The following is a 19,591-nucleotide window of genomic DNA, read 5'->3' on the forward strand; positions in this document are numbered from 1 at the left end:
ATATACACTGGTACCTTATGGGAATGAAGCACATGGATCTCGTGACATCTGCTAACAGAGACGTAGCGATGTGCAGCACTCAGAGGCCCATGTGTGGCTTTTGGGCTGCACGTGACTCAGTAGCAAGTCAAATACAGCTCTCATGCCAGAGCTGTACCACAGATGTCACTTACTCCAGATTTTTAGCTGGGAGGGGAAACCAGGACCCTTTAGGGATTGCTGAGAGCAGTATTGCTTCCTGGGGTGCAGCTGTGTGCTCAGCCCCGTGCCATCACACCGTGGAGGAGTGCAATCCCCTCGAGCACTATCAGCACCTTGCTGCCAGTGCAGCAGCCCCACAGCTCTGTTCCCCCAGCTCAGAGGTAGGTAGGCAGCTCTTGGCAAGCTACTCAGCTTGTCTGAAGTGTCAGCCAAACCGTGCACCCCTCAGGAGCTCGGCCTTCTGGGCTATGCGAACCTGCCCGGCCTTGGACTCACGGAGATCAGAGCGCAGCAGTTCCCATGGCCAGGGGCACAGGCAGGGGTTGGCATCACGTCACCCTGACGTGCTTTGGCTTCACAGCCCAGGCAGGTGTTAACTCCTTTGGAGAAGTCTGGTTTGATGCCCCAATTCACAGCCGTGTACCTACAGCAGGAGACCCACCAGGACGCTGGTCTGCCTCTGCAACGCCTGCGGGATGCCAGAAACAAGCATGCAGGGTGGTACAAAGCCTCCTTTCAGAACAGTAGATGAAGTCAAATGAGAAGAGCAAATATCAAGATATTGACAAAATATCTGACTTCTGGTATTTGTTACCTAGTGAGAAGCAGCTAAACAAAAAAGGTCCAGAAATCTCTGAAACGTTTTTGAGTCGACTTATGTCAATAAGAACCCTTACTTGGGGTGCTTTTTATCTCTAATCTTTTTATCTCTAATCTATCTCAATTTCAAAATACTTCACTCACCATCCTAGTCCCCTGAAGGACAACCCCAGCTACCGACCTGTGCAACTGCTCCATGCTGAAAACTGCACCACACCTTGGTAATCCCTTCTGGGGGAGGGAAGGAAAGGCAAAAAGAAAAACCTCCTTTAACTAAAGCCCGGGATGATTTGGAGCCAAATATATGATGTTTAAGCAAGCATGCGTAAGTACAGTACACTTCACAGTTCATCACGCTATTAGTCATACTGAGAGAACACATATTTTAAACTACCATTTCATATGCGTGTCCGCTACACATCTCCACAATTATCTCATACGCAAATTTCCCTATTCAATTGGTGGCATCATTTTTTCCACGGCCTCTCGATATTAAAGCTGCTCTCTGCACCAACTCTGATACATCCCAAATGCAACATGCTAGGTTTGTGAGTCAGCTCTGCACGCTGTAATATTATTGAAGCAAGACAAGGGAGGCACTTAAAAGGCTGTCACTTACAAGACCTACAAAGTAAGCCCACCTAAAATCGTTTTTCTGGATATTGCATTTAACAAAAACAATACGGGCTCTCCCAGCTTGAATTAGCTGAGTGTTTCAACACTGACCATAGCTCAGAACAACGGAGTATCAAGTACGTTGAAAAACAAATACTTTTTCCTCTACAGTATTTAAACAGTTCAAGCAGTGCAATAATAGAAGAAGGCGTATGTGTTACACTGAAATGTTATTGAAGCACGCACCGTTTGTACTGTAGCAGCTCCTGTGGGTGCAGGTTGCAGTCACACTACGCTCCTTATAAACAGCACAAAAAAAAGAAGGTTCCTGCCCCCCTCAAATGATACAACCAATCTATTTCAGCTTTTTGACTACATTTGCCAAGTTCTATGCTACTCTTTATTTCTGGTGATACATTGCGTCACTGTTTCATGGCAAGATTTCAGCTTTCAAATACCCGAACTTCACTGAATGGTGAACTCGTCTTTACCATTAGGTTACAGGACGTTACTTTTAGAACGTGGATTTGTGGTATGAAGGGAACAGAGCTCGGTTTTGCATTCTTATTCTCCAGCGTGTACTCCACATTCCCTCTCTGAACAGTCACGCTGGGCAGCTCACACTAGGAACATCTGTGAAAAGCAGAGCTGACAGGTAGAGGAGCACCAACTGTTTGGACAGCATGGCAGTAAGTTCAGAAGTAATTTTATAATGCCATTCATTCTGCTTACTGGCCTCGTGTAGATAGCTACAGTCAAACTTAGCTTTTATAGACTACGCATACCTTCTCTAAGTTTAGAAGCAGGGCAACTTAATTTCCTTTTGCAAGGAAAGTTTTCAAATTACTAAACCACTACAGCACACTTTAAAGGTTTGCGCAGGCTCCTACTACTTGCTGCTAGGAGAAAGGGAAAGACAGCTGCTGCTGTTTCGTTTCTCTTTTTTTGATTTGTTTCTTTTGCTGAACGATTTTAACTAGGATTTACACCTAGTTTCTTTTCAATAAGTAACCCCAAGGAGACCAACCAGTCATTTACAATAACTATTCCTTCAGCTCCTCATTCATCACAACAATCCAGTCATTTTAAACAGACATGATACGTGAACTTAACTCTTCAGAACCAAGTAAACTGTAATAAAGCATAAAACTACAGTTTTGAAGAACCTTAAGACAAAGGACTGACCAAGTAACCAGTTAATCAGCACAACACCAACTGTGATAATTTCTATCATCATATACAGTCCTGCGTTTTGGGGGAGTCCTCTATCTGTGACTTGGATTGTATAAAACAGCTAAGACATTCTCAGATAATTTCTGCATTAGGTGATCCTTCTGCATTTCACTTGGCACAAGTGTTCACTAGGTTGGAGAACAGGTGTGTTGTCTAATGCATTTCATAAAAAGAAGGGAATTTATTGTACCACCAACCCAAATATGCCACAGAAGCTCCATATGGTGGACCAGCAGAGATTTATTTTCGAGCCAGAGGTGCCAGCAGACAGCTTACACAGCATGATTTAAACTGCACTTAGTGGAGCTTGCATGGCATTTTCTTCTCCATTGCTGGCCTCCATATTCTGTCCCTTTTCAACATACTGTGCTAAAAGAAATTTAACAGATTTTTTCCTTGTCCCTTTCCCTTGTAGCTCTGCAGGTGTGTTCTGCATCACTTCTTCAGTTAAGGACTCATTTTCAGGGGCAGTTTTTTTCTCTTTGTAGTCAAAATGAAGAGGGAAAATTGGGGGGAAATAGGAGGCACACTGTACAGCTTTGTTCAGGGACGCTACCTCTGTGACTTTAAAAAACGTACAGAAGGACAAGAGAACAGGGGTTCTGCTTTCCTGATATTTCCCTTCTAGCTCCCAAAAGCAGTGGCTTTGTCTTTAGCCAGTTAGAAGCAAGCAATGGATAAAACTTTACTTAGAGAAAGTAAAATATACCCAAAATCCAGCCTACAATGTCTAATCACTCTGTTTCCAGGTGCTTTCCTTATTCCCTACATCCTCTTCCTAATCATTGCTGGGATGCCCCTCTTCTATATGGAATTAGCCCTGGGACAGTACAACCGAGAAGGAGCTGCCACCGTGTGGAAAATCTGCCCGGTGTTCAAAGGTAGGTGTCACTCTGCTCGGGGGAAAGGCACCCAAAGGTAAGTGTCCCTCTGCCCAGGGGAAAGGCACCCAATACGTGCTCCTCTGCTCAGGGGAAAGGCAGAGCCAGGGTGCCACACGCCTGCACCAGCAACAGAAAGGTCTCTCTCATCTCGCCCCAGACAGCCTGGTATTTGCTGACCTTTCCCCAACCCTTGGAGTCAAGAGCCTTTTTGTTATCACACGTGGAGCAGAAAATGAGAAAAAGCCAGAGAAATCATTGTCAAGGTTATTGCTGAAGAGCACAGTGAGCAGGAGGAGCAGCTCAGCCCTGTGCCCCTTTCCCCTGCCTAACAGGGATGGGGGCAAATGGCTTTACCTAGGGGGAGGGAAGGGCTGGCAGTGCAAAGATTAGAAATATCAAATACCACCCAGGTCAGTCCTGTGCTGTCTCCCTACGACGCACAGCCACTGACCCTGTTCAGCTCATTTTGTGGAGCTTTCTCTGCCAGAGCGCGAGTTGAGGCAGGCTGAAACACTGAAACGGAGCTGTGAAGGCTTCAGTTCGGCCACTAGACCTGTGGCACTGAAGCTTGGCTTTCCTGGCTATGAAATGAGGGCAATGATTATGATAGCTTTTTTAAACTGGTTTTCAAATCCAGCAACGAGAAGCATTTATTAAAACCTGAGCATTATCGCTACCAAGTGCTTTCCTCTAGCATTAACTCCCCAGCATCACTGAAGTGATGCTGCGCAGTGCTGCCTTGTGCGCCGAGCTGCAGTTGTTGTGCAAGGAATAGCTGGGGCTAGGTGTCCGGGGGCACCGAGCTGGGGTAAAGGGATGTCTCTGGGTGAAAGAAACCGTATATGCTTTCTGTACATGAAACGTATCCTTTAAAGAGCCTCAAGATTTTTCTTAAGCATTGCTTACCAGCAGAACTCGTGAGCTACCCCTCTACCAGATCATATGTAAAATCATAAGCAAAATCTTTGACACGGAGCTCTCTGAAATAGCTGGAATGAAACCACTCAAGCTTGCCTGATCCTAGAAGCTTAAAATTCAGATCATGTTCATCCCGTGACTGACAAAAGCTGAAGAGCTTAACAATGGCAATCCAAACTTGGCCGATCCGGTGCATGGATATAGGTTACACTGAGTAAATGTTAGACTTCCTCAAAATAAAGCTTTTCTCTTCCAGGAGGCTAGCTCTGCACAACAGGAGAACTGCATTTTTTTTTCATATCAGTCAAACCCCAAAACATTAAATTAGAGATATAATAAAAGATAGATAGGCAAGCTAAAAAAAATATGTGCCCGTAAATTTACAAATGAATTCACCTAGGTTTACCTAACCCTTCTGTAATGTCTTCATGGGAGCCAAAATTCATCCCAGCTCCCAGGAACATGCAGCCCCTTGCTCAAAGCTCCTGGGGGTGTTGGTTAATACTTTTGGATAGCAACAAGGATTTTGAAAACCTAACTACAAAAATTAGACCACAAGAATCTCAAAGTGTTTGAAAAAGAAAAGCACTGTGCTCAGAAGTAGTCAGTCTGTTGACTTCAGGACTGAAAAGATGAAGAGAAAGGAGAATAAAGTGCATTGCACGTGTAGCCTTGTTGACATTCCGGCTGTGTTTTTAAGCGGACGTATTCAAGGTAGACTAAACATACCTCACTGAGAGCTTTCAATGGTCTTCAGAGGATATAGAATAGCATCAGGTATTTGACTCCTTAAGTGTTGAATCCTATCTGCATCTCAGCACTAGTATAAACTCAGTACTGTTAAAAGCTCTGGTCAAATCTGATAAATCGCAAATATGTTCTACTGCTAAATTCTACTGCTTTTGTATTTTTTCTGGTTTAATTCAAAAAGCAAGCACAGTCTACGCAAATTTGTAACACCTTCTCTAAAAGAACAGCACTGTAGTGCTAATTTTAAATATGAATATTATTGCTGTGAACTCTAAGGACTCAACTACTGCTCTCCTAATGCATGCAATTAAAAATATACCCTGTAACCTTTGCAGCAGTGTTTTCATCTCTGCGTTTTTCCAAGGCCTATTTTAGAGTGTGGGTGGTGCAGCACTACTTTAAAATAAAAGTTCATTCCTGAATATTCTTATGATTTCAAAGAAGTGACATTTAAGATACAGTTGATCCTGTATTTTTGAATCTTGATATCAAATATCCATCATTGTCCTCCTGAACAGGAAGAATTTCAGCAATACTTTCTTACACAGATCATCCAATTTCAGTGCAACATACAATATTCACACTTCATATTTTACCATTCATGTTAATATTTAAGAATTACCCTCTGGGGTGATTTTTTTTCCCTATTGTTATCTATCCCTAGAGTTTGAGTGTTACCCCACCGGCTTCATTTAACCACCAAAAATTTCAAGATACATTTTCATCTTTATTTATGCCATCTTTTCCCAATATTAGGGATGAGCAAGCTGGTGTATCTATTAAAAAACTCCCAAAGAGTTGGTGTATAGAAGTCTCTGAACCCTTTCAGGGTCAGCATCTGTTTCTTACACAAATTGCAGCCCGAGGACTAATAGACAGTGTGTGCTGTTTATTTGTTCTATTAGGGAACACAAAAGCCTAATAACACCCAACTGTTAGGCCCCCAGTGCAGTATTTCTGCATATCTAAAATGGAGAAAAACAAAAATAAAGGTTTACACTAAGGTGCCGTGACAGTGCAGGGGTGATAGCCATAAAGCAGATGTAGTCTCTACCTGTAACACCAAATACAAATAACTTTGGGACAGGATTCAGGGATCAATGCTGCTCACACATTAATAATAGAACGCATTCAGACAGGGTAAAACAAGCTTCCCCAAAAAATCTGGCAATAAACTTTTATTCTGTTCTAGCATTAGTATCAAAACTTCCTCCCAAACTATTTTAAAATGCACATTTTATGAGGAGAACGTGCACTCTCTGGGATTCTTTCACTTAAGGGGCGCTCCGAGCACACCTCACAGCATGCAAAAACACAAAGCAGATGCTCAAAGCCAATGGAGAATGCTTACGGGGGATTCACCAAGTGTGCCACCCAGCATTTACTAACCCTAAACCCATGTTTAGGGTTACATTTTGCGATTATTTCAACTCTGTAATCCTGGGGAGGCAATGAATTGATCTGAGGGTCCATGCACAGCTTAGCCCCAAGCCTGATATTCACTAGGATTTACTGGCAAGCTCCTAACCCATTGGAGCCCCTCAGTGGAACAGCAGAGGCTGTTCTGGGCATGTTTTGAACGTAGTCACAAGCTGACGGACGCCAATCTGGACACTAACAGTGGGAACGAGGCGGGAGAAGGATTGGTGCCTGTTCCAAACTAGCTCGGGGTAGGAGCATGAGGCACAGGGAAACCTCTCGTGCCTTCAGCTTTACTTTCCAAGGCAAGTTGCCAAGGACTCTGACATTATGAAGATGAAGCAAGTTTCACTCCTAACATGGGCTTGCAGTTCTGTGCATTGGAAGAAAAACAGCAACGGAGTTGTACAAGAGCAAATTTTGACATTGAGCTGCTTCATTTCTTTCTCTGGCAAACACAATTGGATTTCCTAACGGCTGCTCATTTTCCAGCCTCGTTCATGTAATTATTTGGTTTAAGGTCAATGACTCGTGTATGTAAATGACAAAAAAAAAAATGTTTTATTTGTCTGAAAACTTTGCAACTATGTGTGTGTGAGTACTCCACTAGTTGTGTTTGCATGTGCTGTTGCATGTAAAATGCAATGTATAATCTACTTCTCCTTTGTCTTTAGGTGTAGGCTACGCAGTGATACTCATAGCTCTTTACGTGGGTTTCTACTACAACGTTATCATAGCTTGGTCTCTGTATTATCTATTTTCATCATTCACATTTGAGCTCCCCTGGACGAACTGCGACAACAGCTGGAACAGCCCAAACTGTACAGATCCCAAACTCTTCAACGCATCAGTGCTCGGCAATGGCACCAAATACTCAAAGTACAAGCTCACTCCTGCTGCTGAATTTTATGAGTAAGTGTTGACTTGACTTTACTATTTATTTAAAATTCTGTGTCTCAGTGTGTTTCCTCTGGAAGGTAAAAAAGGATAGCGTCCAGCCTCTAAAACAAGCATCAGAACTAATCCACTAAGGTTAAAATGCAGCTGTAATGTTCATTTGTATTCCTGTGTGATTAAGCCCCCTGCCTCTGCAAGCTTTAGTTTCCCTGGTACAAATGCAGCATTGGCCACTGAGCAGTGTGGGGTTCCTACAGGAACCACAAATCAAGTTTGCCAGGGCAAGGAAACAGCAATATTGTGAAGACCACTGAGTGCCAAACAGAGCTGGCTCTCAGGCTTTAAAATAATGATTCATTCAATAGACTTTGCCTGGTTCTCCACTTACAAAACACCTCAGAGCAGACCTGTTTGCTCAGCTGCCTCGGCAGTTCAATGAAGTGAGATGCAGCACTGAGCAGACGGGAGAGCACCACAGTTAGAAAAAGCCAGGCTTCTTCTAAATCCTGAGTGAAAGAGCATCCTGCAATATGGGCCAAGACAGGCAAAGACACGCTCAAATCAAACATTCGAAATCAAAAGCAAAAAGGTATACGAATAAGTGTAAAACAGTAATATTCTGTGTATAAATAACTGCACTGTGGGTCCCCAGAGAAAGGCAGCATTTGGTTAGGAGAAAGAAATGAGGGTGGGCATCAGGCTAACTGAATCAGCTGTTGAATAAATCCCAATAATCACTATTTCAGTGTGGGGAATGGAAGGCTATCAGGGCACACATCTGCTGAGCAATGAGCCCTGCCTTGCAGGAACAAAGGGACACCGCTGTTACCATAAACGTGGGATTCAGCAGGGAACTTAAGGTCTGAGTTCAGAACTGTGAAACGCTTGTGGCTGCTTGCTCTTTGCTGGACACAGCACAGTCCTCAGGAGCGGGACACAACCTGTTGGCCAGGCCTTGGGTAAACTAAATTACGTGCTTTGAAAACAGTTAATAAGGGGATTTGAGTTTAAAGGAACTCCCCAGAAGGACAAATAATGACTGCTAAAAAAAGTCTACTGCCCTTACAAAGACAATGTATGTGCTCATAAACCAAATGTAAAGAGAGCACTTAGAGCAAGAGGCGGTGTTGTGTATGGACAAAGAACATGACTTTGAAGTGAATTATAAAAAATTCTTCAAAAAAGTAACTATTATTAGAGAACTTTCATGTGAATGGCTTTTTTTTTAAAAAAAAAGGTTTTCTTTACAGTTTTCTTGTGATTAAGCTTTTTTTAAAGCAAAATGCAATCCTCATTGTCTCGCTTTGCTCATTTACTCTTTAAAGTGGTTCTCTGCATTTTCAGTTATCACATCATGCTTGGGGGACAATATTGTGTTTGTACTGGGTGGGGTGGTGGTGGAAACTATGCCCAGCATTTTAAGTTCCACTGATCTGGGAACAGCCCAGTCTGGGATTCTGCCTCCGCACCAACACTTGAAATATCAGGGTTCTTTCCTTACCATGAAATAGATTCAAGGTGCAGTTTTTAGAAGGTTAAAATAAAAAGGGAGTCTGATGTTTCATTATGATTTGATCCCTGAATTTTGGGGCAGTTCTTAATTCCCTAGGCCCCATACTCATAAGCAACTAGATTACATAGCAAAAATGAGAATAAACACCCAAGTAATGCAATCTATGACATCTGCTTCCCCATCTGTAAAAACAGGGAATCACAAGGGGCATTATGCTCACTTTTCCAATATTTGGATTAGCTCATCAAGTCCAGCTGTAAAGCTCAGGTGTGGACCCAAACACGCAAAGTTTGTGTGTTCAGATCGACCCTGAGAAAGCCAGCCCAATTCAGAAAACAGCGTTTCATCTCTTCTATCAAATAACTGCACTCACTCCCGTCATCTTTTTACAAAAGGGAGAGCAGAATCTTCCCATTGCAAAGCTTCATATTACACACAACAGGGTCAGGAAGTAGGAGCGATGATGTACATGTTAAATTTGCATCAATACAGCAGGCTTACAGAACGCTGCACCATTTCTAGATGCAGTAGATAAATAACTGATCCTTCCTCAATAATACTGTGGACGTGTAAGAGGTTTTGTTTGTTTGTGTTTTAAATAACAGCATCATGAAGACACTGCTTTCTAAATCATAGAATTGTGTTTACTTTCTTAATGTCCATCCTGCTATCCAGTCTTGTAGGATGTAAGCAAGAGCAGAAACAATTACTTTGGGGGCAATAGATTTAACAAGGCAGATTTCAGAATTTGAGTTTTTAGTAGCTACATAGAGAAACAAGGAAACAGAACAGCTCCTTTTATACCAGAGGGAAATCATGACAAACTATGCCCCGTGAAACATCAGTGGGATACCTGTGGAAGCCTGGCCTCTGCCCCCACACAACACAGCACGATAGCCAGAAATACCAAAACAGGACTCAAAACCAGCAATAGCACTGGTGCCCAGAGTGAAAATGGCAGAGAAAAGGAGTGATTTTGTCCATGGGTGTGAAAATACTGGTCTGTTACTTTTCTCGGTATTACCCAGGTATATGGGAGACCCCCCAGCTGGGAGCATTCAGGGGTATGTTTTCAGCTGTAGCAAGCAGCAGAATAAGAGCACGCTGCTCTGTCTTAGAGGGATGCACCACAGCCTGTGGGAATCGATATGGAAAAATTGTTAAGGATGCTAGATGCTCAGGCACTTAAACCTTCAGCCTCAAGACTTCATGGGAAGGGGCACAGCTTGAACCTGTTTCTTTAGGTTGTGTGCTTACATCAGGAATATATGCAGAGTGATGTAAACAGGGCGATCTGAAACACTAGCCATCTATTTTGCAGTGGGAGGTCCTTCCAAAACAAGCCCCACGCAGACAGCTGGTGTGGTTTCACTTACAGGGAAACAGAGACTTGTTCTCTCTTTGGGACTTGAGTCCGTCACAACACAAAGCTGTTCTGACCGCAGAAACAGAGTAGATGACTTCCTAAAACCACGCAGCTGCCAGGGCTGTCTCTCCTTCTCTACCTCCACTGGTGCAGGAAAAAACTGTAGGAAGAGGTGGGAGTGCTGTGATACAGCGTTTCATCCAGTGCTTCAAGAAAAGCACCTCTAAGTTCAACAGGCACACGCTGATTCTCACCGCTTGTATTGAGGGAGAGAAGGGAAAACTTGCTAAGGAGCGAGGCCAGACCTCTCAGCTGTCCCGTGTTTGGCAGGGAGGGAGAGCAGGGAGAAGCCTCTAAGCCTCAGACTTGGAAGAAACCACTCCAAATTGTAATTTCCGTGTCAAGGCATGACAGAAGCACTCTGGAAAATGCGTCTGGATTTTGTTTTCAAGCCGTACGAGTTGGGCAATAATTCGGGTCGAAGCGGTTCTACCCATATGCTTTCTAGAGAGCATTTCGTTCCCCTGTCTGGTTTCAGTCACTTGGGCTCTCTCCAGGCCAAGATGCCATTGACGTCAGTGGGCAGTTGCTTCAAGCAGGAGCACAGGATGCAACAGGACCTCTCCAATACCTCATCAGGGACCGTTAAAATCAATTACAAAGTATTTGCACACTGCAAACTTAGCAAAGCAAAAACTCCAAAATCTGATAAAACCTGGTGCCCTTCTACTCATAACACTCAGTCATAACAAAGACCCAGCTAGGACCGAAATGCCAATTCCACGTTTCTTTGAGATGCACGTTAATTACTCCCCCCTTTCGTGGTTTGGAACTAAACACACACAACGCTAAAGACATCCTATCCATTCAGTACATGTTAAAGTAATTCATAAAAAAACATTTTTGGGAAAACCGAAAGCCCATCACTCAAAAAACCATTCCTCTATCTGTTCCTTATCTCTCCTGTGTAAGTATTTGATCTGAATATTGGCATACTTTATATTTGTTCTCCATTCTTGTGCCAAGGAAGATTTTGTTACCATCTTGCTTTCATGTATGCAATCAAACAACGCCAATCTGGAGGAACAAAAGCACTATTCTGCTCACGAGGCACTGTGCCTGTTAAAAACCCGTCATCTGTTGCAGGAATGAATCCGGACAGTTTCTTAAACAAAATATTAAAGTAATCACCAAATGCATTGAGCTACAGCTATTTTCCTCTGACAGGACTTTTTCTCAGCACTGTAATCCATTCCTCCTGCGTAAGAAATAAAACATTTTTATAGGGAAATTTTCCTGCCAGACTCAGTAAAGGAAATTAGCAGAACTCACAAATGTGCCCAGATGTGAGTAATTGCAAAAAAGCTATCTAAGAACAAGGAACAGACATTTAGTCACAGCAGTCGTATCATTTATAAACATTAATTTCTGGGGAGCGTGTGAACCAAGAATCCCTGCAAAGATCCGCACTGTGTCCAGCAAAGGTTACTTTTAGAGACCTTGAGCTTTGTGCTTTGGGGCACCAGTCTTCCCAGGGACCACCACCACCGGCCAGCCGTCACTCAGTGCTCCAGTGGCAGACGCAGACATCTCCCTGTATTAACTGGGGGACAACTGCTCCAAATGAGAGAAAACACCAGTTCAAGAGCAAACATAAACAATTCTGCTTAAAATAAGAACTGAATCAAGGAAGACCTAATGACAGTGGGTAGCCCTGTATCCTACTAATGATGTCTGGTAAAGAAAGACAAGCTTGTGCTAAACCTGACCAGCAATTCTCAGTGACGTACTGCTTCCCAGGACACCAAACCTCCTCTGACTACATCTGTCAGCTCCTTTAGGAGGTTTTTCAGGCAGCACCCACACCCTATAGACATGTCTGAGAGCTTCGGTAAGCAATGAGAAAGTAAGAACCTCTGCAGCCATCTAGGCTTACTCATCTTTTGAACCTTAATTGCAAGAAAAGAGTCATCAGATGTTTCTAATCTCTGAGTAGCAGTCATTTGTTTACTTTTTCTCTGAGATCACGCAATCCAAGGCTAATGATAATTCTAGCCAGGCTCTGGGCATTCACCCTCAAAAATCCCCTGAACGTAACTGAAGAGCTCCTCTGATTTCACCAGGCTTAGAATCAGTTACACGTAGGCAATACATGAGCCCATCACTAAAACAGCAATGGACAAACTACTTTAGATATTAGTGTATTAGTACTAAGTTAATTTCACAGGTATACTTAGGAGGTGTTTGAGTGCCTCGTTTATATGTCCGTAGTCTGAGACTAACACCCGTGCATCCCTGCACATCATGTATTTGCTTTTTGGCTGTAGATGTTTTTGGACTCAGCTAAGTAACTCAGCAATCTTTCTCTTTTTGACTCAGTATACAGAAATTTCTGGTGCAAGTATTTATGCAAAAAAAAGGCTTATGAAAAAAAGGCTATTCCAAAAATATTTACATGTGCAGCTTTGAAATTTGCTTTTCATGTACGCTCACATCTTCTCCATTTGTTGACCATTTACTTACACAAAGAGAAAAGAAATGAAATGTGAGAACAATGGGAGTCAATCCGTGTAAGTGTGTACACATGTTCTTAGGCTTTGGACAGCTTTATGGAAATGATTCCTAAACCACAACAAGCCTTTTTACAACAAGTCCGGAAGACTGGAGGAATAATAACTTTGCCAACTTACATTTCCAGAGAGTTTTCTTGAGATATTGCAAACGTCAGGAGCAGCACTTTGTGCTGCATGCAACCGGCTTGCTTTGTGCTAGTTTGTAGGAGGATTTCTAACAGCTCATCTGCACACAGAGAACCCGATACAGCTTGGTGGGGGTACCAGACTCTGAGCAATGGCAGCTGAGGACACTGCTGCAGCACCTCTCCCCTAGATTACCTTGCATTTGACATCCTGGCAAGCAGAGGCAGAGCCTGTGGAATATTTCCATCCCCGTGTGTGTTGCTCAAGGCAAAGGCAGCAGAGGTGTCTCCTCCAGCATCCTACATTTTGCTGTCTGTAGGGGAACAGAAATGCTGAACCTGCCAGTTAGGGACTCTGGCAGCTGGGGGAGCATGAGTGCTCTGCTTTGCCTATAACCTCAAACAACAAACATTTTTTTCAGGAGTTTTGCACTTGCTGGAGCTAGTAAGGGGTAAAATTCAAGCCTTTCCATTCTTTCTGCAAATCTTAATATAATGGGTAGGTTTTGGAAACCCCTTCTTCAGAGCACTGTGCGGACTTCAATGTGCTGAGCTGTGGCACAAACAGCAGGGGAGGTCGCTATCATTAGGTTAATGGGAGAATTAGGCAGAGTAAAGGCTTCAATGAGTGGAGATAAACATTCTCAGGGAATGAGAAGTTTAGTCCTGGTGGCCATTTATAATTTCAGAAGTATGGTGATTCAAGAAGAATCACAGTTCCATTCAGTTCGAATCACAATGGGCCAACGAGGGTTCCACTGGCAAATTATTTGTTGTAAGTGATTCCCCAAACCTAGCTTGAAGTCCACCATAAAGCTCCATTCTCCAACACAAGAGGGAGCTGAAATATCTTGAGGCTTTGCTGTTGGGCTTTGCTGACTTCACGTGGAGCCATTCAGCTCTCCCTGCACCGCACTGTAGAAGTGCAGCCCGCAAACACCCCGTGTTCAACCTGGATGAAGCCAGCTGAGGCCAGCTGAGGTTGTAGCAGAAGCTCAGCCCCACACAGCTGCAGATGTCTGCCTTGTGGATGCAAACTGCAGCAGAAACTGTACAGCTGAACTTAAGCAGTGCTGTACTTGAAGTTGTAACACCAAGAGCCTGGCTAACTTTGTGCAAAAAGAATGCCATCCAAGGCTGCTTCCGATAGCCTTCCACAGACAGAAGGAAAACCTGTATTTTATACTCTGAAGGAAACTGGCAGCAATGATGATTGAACCATGGTCGCACAAATATATAAAATGCAAGAGATGTATGTAGGAGAGCCTTCTAAATGAGCCAATTACCATGCCTCAAATTGCTTTCTAAATCGAGTATGTATTTTAATTTCTATAGATTGCACACCGTATACACTGTCAGTCCTTCTGGAATCTTCAGTCTATAAATTTGCATTAAGTTTTAAATCATTAAAACTAGCCTACCTACTGGAATAGAGAACAGAGCTCACGAGATCAGGACTGTATCTATTTATAGCTCAGCCAATTTTCTGCTATTTATTCTATGCAAGCCATTTGGGTTTGATCCCTCAAAAGTGACTGCTAGCTTGTAAAAGTACTTGGCCAACTCCCTGCGTTTTATTTTTGAAAGCTATAGCCCATTTATTTTGCATTCACAGGTGTTCATGTCCAAAATGTTCTCATCTAAAATTGTGGGCTAGCAGCCATTTCTGAGACAACCCTGCACTCAGAAATGATGTCTACAAACACTAAAACCAAAAGATTTCGTTTCTAATCAAAGTTTTCTGTTGGAAGAATCTCAGTTTGCCAGACTGTAAAGTAAATCTGTAACTTAACTTACTGATTTACTGATAAATCAATGAAGTTTTTCCAGCTAAAATCTGATACAACACATTTAGAACTTGTTTGGATGAATGACACTTCTATTGATCCCATCCAATTTATGCAAATAATTTTTACATTAACTTTAAAAAGAAAGAATGACCCTATAGAATTGTGCAATCATATTTGTATTGAAACCTAAAATTATATTTGATTTGGGATCAGAAGAAGGCTTACTCCAAGACCTTTAACTTGACCTGTTTGTATAAAACCTTTTAAATTTCCACAACAGTCATGGAAGTCTCCCCAGGGATGAATTACATAAAAGGCTCCTTAGAAAATCCTTAGAAAGAATCAATCTGACAAAGTAATGTAGGAAAATGCAACATCCAAAGCTCTTACCCTGTTTTCTGGCTATGGATTGCATGTTTTGGAGTGAACAACACAGAGGAGTTTTCAGATCAAGACCCTTAGCATTTCTTTTTCCTTTGTGTGGTTCCTTGTCGATACTTAACATTCACCATTTCCATATGGAATAAATTCTAAATTGCTGAGAGTGGAGACAAAATGAAGGATTGTTATAATCCTCATTCTATAGAAGGGAACACCAAGACATGGGGAAGAAGTGGTTTGCTCCTAGTCAGACATTATTGTAGCTATGATTCCATCAGTTACCGAGTCCCTCTGAGCAACTGCCCGCTGCCTCCTTGATGATTTGCCTTTTGTAGGGTTTATATGTGAATACCCCACAGCTGTTGGCTCTCTGGCATCTGACACCAGACTAAAGAGGAACCAAGCTCTGCACAAAGACAAAACAGAAGACAGGGATCCAGCAAACAACCTGCCATTTGCTGATTTCAGCAGAGGTGAACTACTTCCCTTTGGCTGAACGTGGTGTGAAAGGAACGCAAGAACTGGTGCCAGAGCTGTGAGCTGGCTTGGGGAGCCTTCCCAGCAGGGAGCACTGGGCAAGAGAGGACCAGAATAAATCTCCCAAAGAGAGAAGCCAGAATGCAGCTTCAATCTGAAATGCCTTCACATTCATGCTCCTCTTGCAGATAGGCAGACAGACTCTTGGGACCTATATTTACAGTGATGTACAGTCTCAAAGTCATTGCAAATGTAATTTACACTGCCTTACAGGGAAAGTGGTCTTAGCATAAATCAGGCTCCTATGCACAAATGCCTGATTAAAAATTAAAAAAAAAAAAAAGTTTGTTTCTTACTAGCTCCTCTTTTCTTTTGCTCAGCACTGTACGTCCCTGTTCTGTTTTCATCAGCTCATCTGTTAGTGGCTGTTCTCCATCCTTCCCCCTTGTAATATTTTTTGTCCTTTTTTGCATATATGTCTCATCTACTTTCATTCTTCTTCTCAACAATGAAAATCTGCAGGCAAAATACTAATTCTAGGTACCTTACTGCCTCTGTTTTTGCTTTTTCTCTGATTCAGAATTACTCTAAATTCACAGATTCTGTGAATTACGAGTTTATTTTGTTAGCAGATGTGGATAAACTCTCTACGAAACAAGAATCTTTACAGCACTGGGTAATGGCACAATCCTGCAGTAAGACAAGCTCAGTTCAGGAATGGACACTGGCCGCCTTGCACCATTCTGCTGTAATACCAAAAGGCTGAAATCTCGGGTGTTTTGAGCTCAGAGCTTCAGGAATGGAGAACCTTGCAGTATCCCTCACTGCCACTGTCCTCTTTGGGGCCAGTACAGGGGAAGTGCCTGAGTACAATCCGAAGGAGCCTGCCAGGGATCTATAACTCCACCTGCCCTAGCAGAGACAGGGCAAAAGCAGCTTCAGCTGCTCCTGAGATAAAGTACTACTTGACGTGAAACAAGAATAACTGTAGCATATCTGAGCTGCTGACTGGATTTTCTCTAACATCACTGATATCCAGTAACTGATGAACATGATGAATGCTAAGCTCTTTTCCAATTTGTCCTCCTCAAAAACAAACAAACAAAAAACCCCACTGTTTTTCAAAGAACATTACAGAGCTATCCTTCAAGCCAAGAAGGTTTAGTCTAGTAGTTTGCTGCTTCTCTCCTCAGTCTCTTCAGATGTCAGCACACCTTAACCCAAATCACAGTCCAGCACCAGACTTCTTTGCTTTATGGAGCAACTGGAACACAAATGTAGCCTCTAATGGGTAAGCACTCATGAACTACTTCCCAGCAATTCTCAAAAAAGGCAGCTTTCAGAGGTCACAAGGGAAAAAAAAAAAAAAAAAAAAAAAAAAAAAAAAAAAGGAAGAGGAAGCAAAACCTGCCAGGATTAGAGCTCAGACACAGCAATTGTTTATGAAGATTCCCTTGCTTAGCTGCTCAGTTACACAGCTGTTTTGACTGGTTACGAAAGTATTTTTCTCTTCTTTTTTTATGATCCCTTACCCTGATTACGGGAGCAGACCTCTTATTTTGGAGATTCTCCTGAAAATCCTGGGAATCCCACACTGGAAATGGCAGTTCTGGCAAGTGTTCCGAACAGCAAGACAGAGCGCTAGCTGCTTCTTGGAAAGCAAACAGAAGGAAGCAGGCTTCTTTACGAATCCAGAAAAATATTTGGGCAAGAAGAATAAAAAGCTAAATGGGCACAAAGTATGCAAGTGCAGATTCAGTTTTTCTGAGGGTACATCTACAAAGTGTAAGCCAAAGGACTTTCTTTACAACCTCCAACTGTAATAGTGATAACGGTGTGGCTGTGGTAGCAGATTGCCAAATCCCTCCGAAGACTCTGGACAAATGATCTTATGTGAGGTCTGTGAAGCTTTTCCCAGCTTCACATATTGTTGCCAGCCTGGTTAAATGTAAAATGGAATCAGGCATCTGTGCCCAGAACCCATTTACACCTCTGCATCCCCCATGAAAATACACCCTGCTAGTAGAACCACAGGTAGCTTCTGTTCATACTAAGGAAAAGCTGAGCAACGTCCACCTACTTATTTACATGTAAAGATACAGGTTTCTGGGTGAGATACCAAAAAGCCTGGCTCTCTCACTGTTTTACGGTTTCCACAGGTACCAGTTGGTGACAGCTGCAGTGTTGTACGAGTTAAACTGCTCTCATACCTTCTAACCAGGAAGGTTCTTTGACTGGATGCCGCAGACACATGGTCATTACCCTTTTAAAGCCTCACGTGTTATTAGCCTTACAATGCAACAGAAACATATCAGCTGCCTAATTTAGGAGGATGCTTTCTAAAAGCATCTCTTATTCAACTGGGGATAAATAATAGAAACAGCCCAAGAATACAGCATTCCTTATTAAATGTCAAAAACTACAGAACCAGAACTGTTACAGTTCTTAGCTGATCGTACCTTGATACCTTAGGGATGAAACAGGAATCACACACAACTACTTCATATTACTAGATGGATGGCACCAATAGGCCTTTATTTTCCTAGTGTGTTTCTACAGTTTCAGTAGTACAGAAACATTTTTGCGTTTTTCCCACTTAAGTTGACACAGGTTTGGCTCTATCTTAGAGCTCATTCAGCTCTATTTGACTCATCTCTGGCTTGGTAAGACAATTGCTTAAGTTAACTCTGAAGTACGTGGACAGCTAGTGGGGTGGGAACTCCTCAGGCTTTACTCTCTACGTGTCTGCAGTAATGCAGGGTGACTCCGTACTTCAGTTTCTCCAAACTGTAATTATCTTCATAAAATACACCGGAGTCCACTGCTGAGAAGGGAGTCTTTGACTTGTGTCGTCATAGTGCTAAGAGCAGCCAACAGAGTACAACTGTCTATTTTACCCAAGCAGTGCATGGCAAGTAAAGGTAACAGAGACAGGAGAGGAGCCAAGGTCACAATGATTTGTTCTGAATGGGCACTGAAACACTAGGGATTGCACCCCCAAGCCAACCTCAACTAGATGCCTATCAGAATTAGATTTGAATAAGCAGCAAGAAACCCTTCAAGTGCATAGAAGGGAGTTGAAGGGAGATCCACTCTAACATCCCACTCACACCCCTCAGCCTGTTGCACTCAATGTGTTTTGACATCTCTTGTAGATGTCACCAGCCCTCTGGAGAAATACTCCTTTCTACACTTCATTTCACACTTCATAGATCCCCAAAGAATTAGCCTGCCCTGGTAAGCAACAGAATTTCTTCTACTGTTGTTCCATTACCTCAGCAAACAGCACAGAGCACTAATACCAATTTTAGATTTACCAACTGTTGCTTTTCCTATCTGACCACTTCTCCCACTTGCAGCCTTACAACAGCCTATCCAAGACATTGAAAGTAACTTCAGAACTGCCCAAGGTGCAGAAAGCCAGCTGCTGCTTATCTAGAATCACAGAATATTTAGGTTGAAAGGGATCCGTAAGAGATTTCTAATACAACTCCTTACCCAAAGCAAGGTTAACTTCAAAACTGAAATTACTCTGCTCAGGGCCTTTACTGGCCAATTTCCAAGGGTGGAGAGCATCTCTTCTGCAGCCCCTCTGGGCATCTGTTTGGTGCTCAAGGAAAAAATAAAAATAAAAAACAGAACAAAAAAGAGAGTGACACTTCCAAAACGATGGTGCTAAGCAGACACTGATGTGCCAGTGATAACATAAAGGCAGCACAACACCTGGCTTCATAAAAGAGATTTCTCTAACTGCTAGCAGTGCCAGTAAGGCAGCTACTAACACAGTGCAGCAGCTATTTGCACTGCTCACAGGATGCGAGAGATAAAAGCTTTTTCCCCCAGTGACTT

General features: G+C 42.8%; 1 protein-coding gene across 1 annotated transcript in view; it reads left to right on the top strand.

Annotated features, from left to right (window-relative positions):
• SLC6A2 (solute carrier family 6 member 2) overlaps positions 1 to 19,591 on the top strand; it is a gene marked incomplete at its 5' end in the record, with an annotated part of 66,177 nt that overhangs the window by 17,106 nt on the left and 29,480 nt on the right. The window contains 2 exons of the mRNA XM_082769713.1: positions 3,399 to 3,530; positions 7,295 to 7,532. Coding sequence (XP_082625839.1) covers positions 3,399 to 3,530; positions 7,295 to 7,532 — 370 coding nt within the window. The remainder of the gene's footprint in view (positions 1 to 3,398; positions 3,531 to 7,294; positions 7,533 to 19,591) is intronic.

The sequence above is a fragment of the Aythya marila genome, assembly GCF_965140915.1.
Source record: "Aythya marila genome assembly, chromosome: 12".
NCBI classification, from domain to species: domain Eukaryota; kingdom Metazoa; phylum Chordata; class Aves; order Anseriformes; family Anatidae; genus Aythya; species Aythya marila.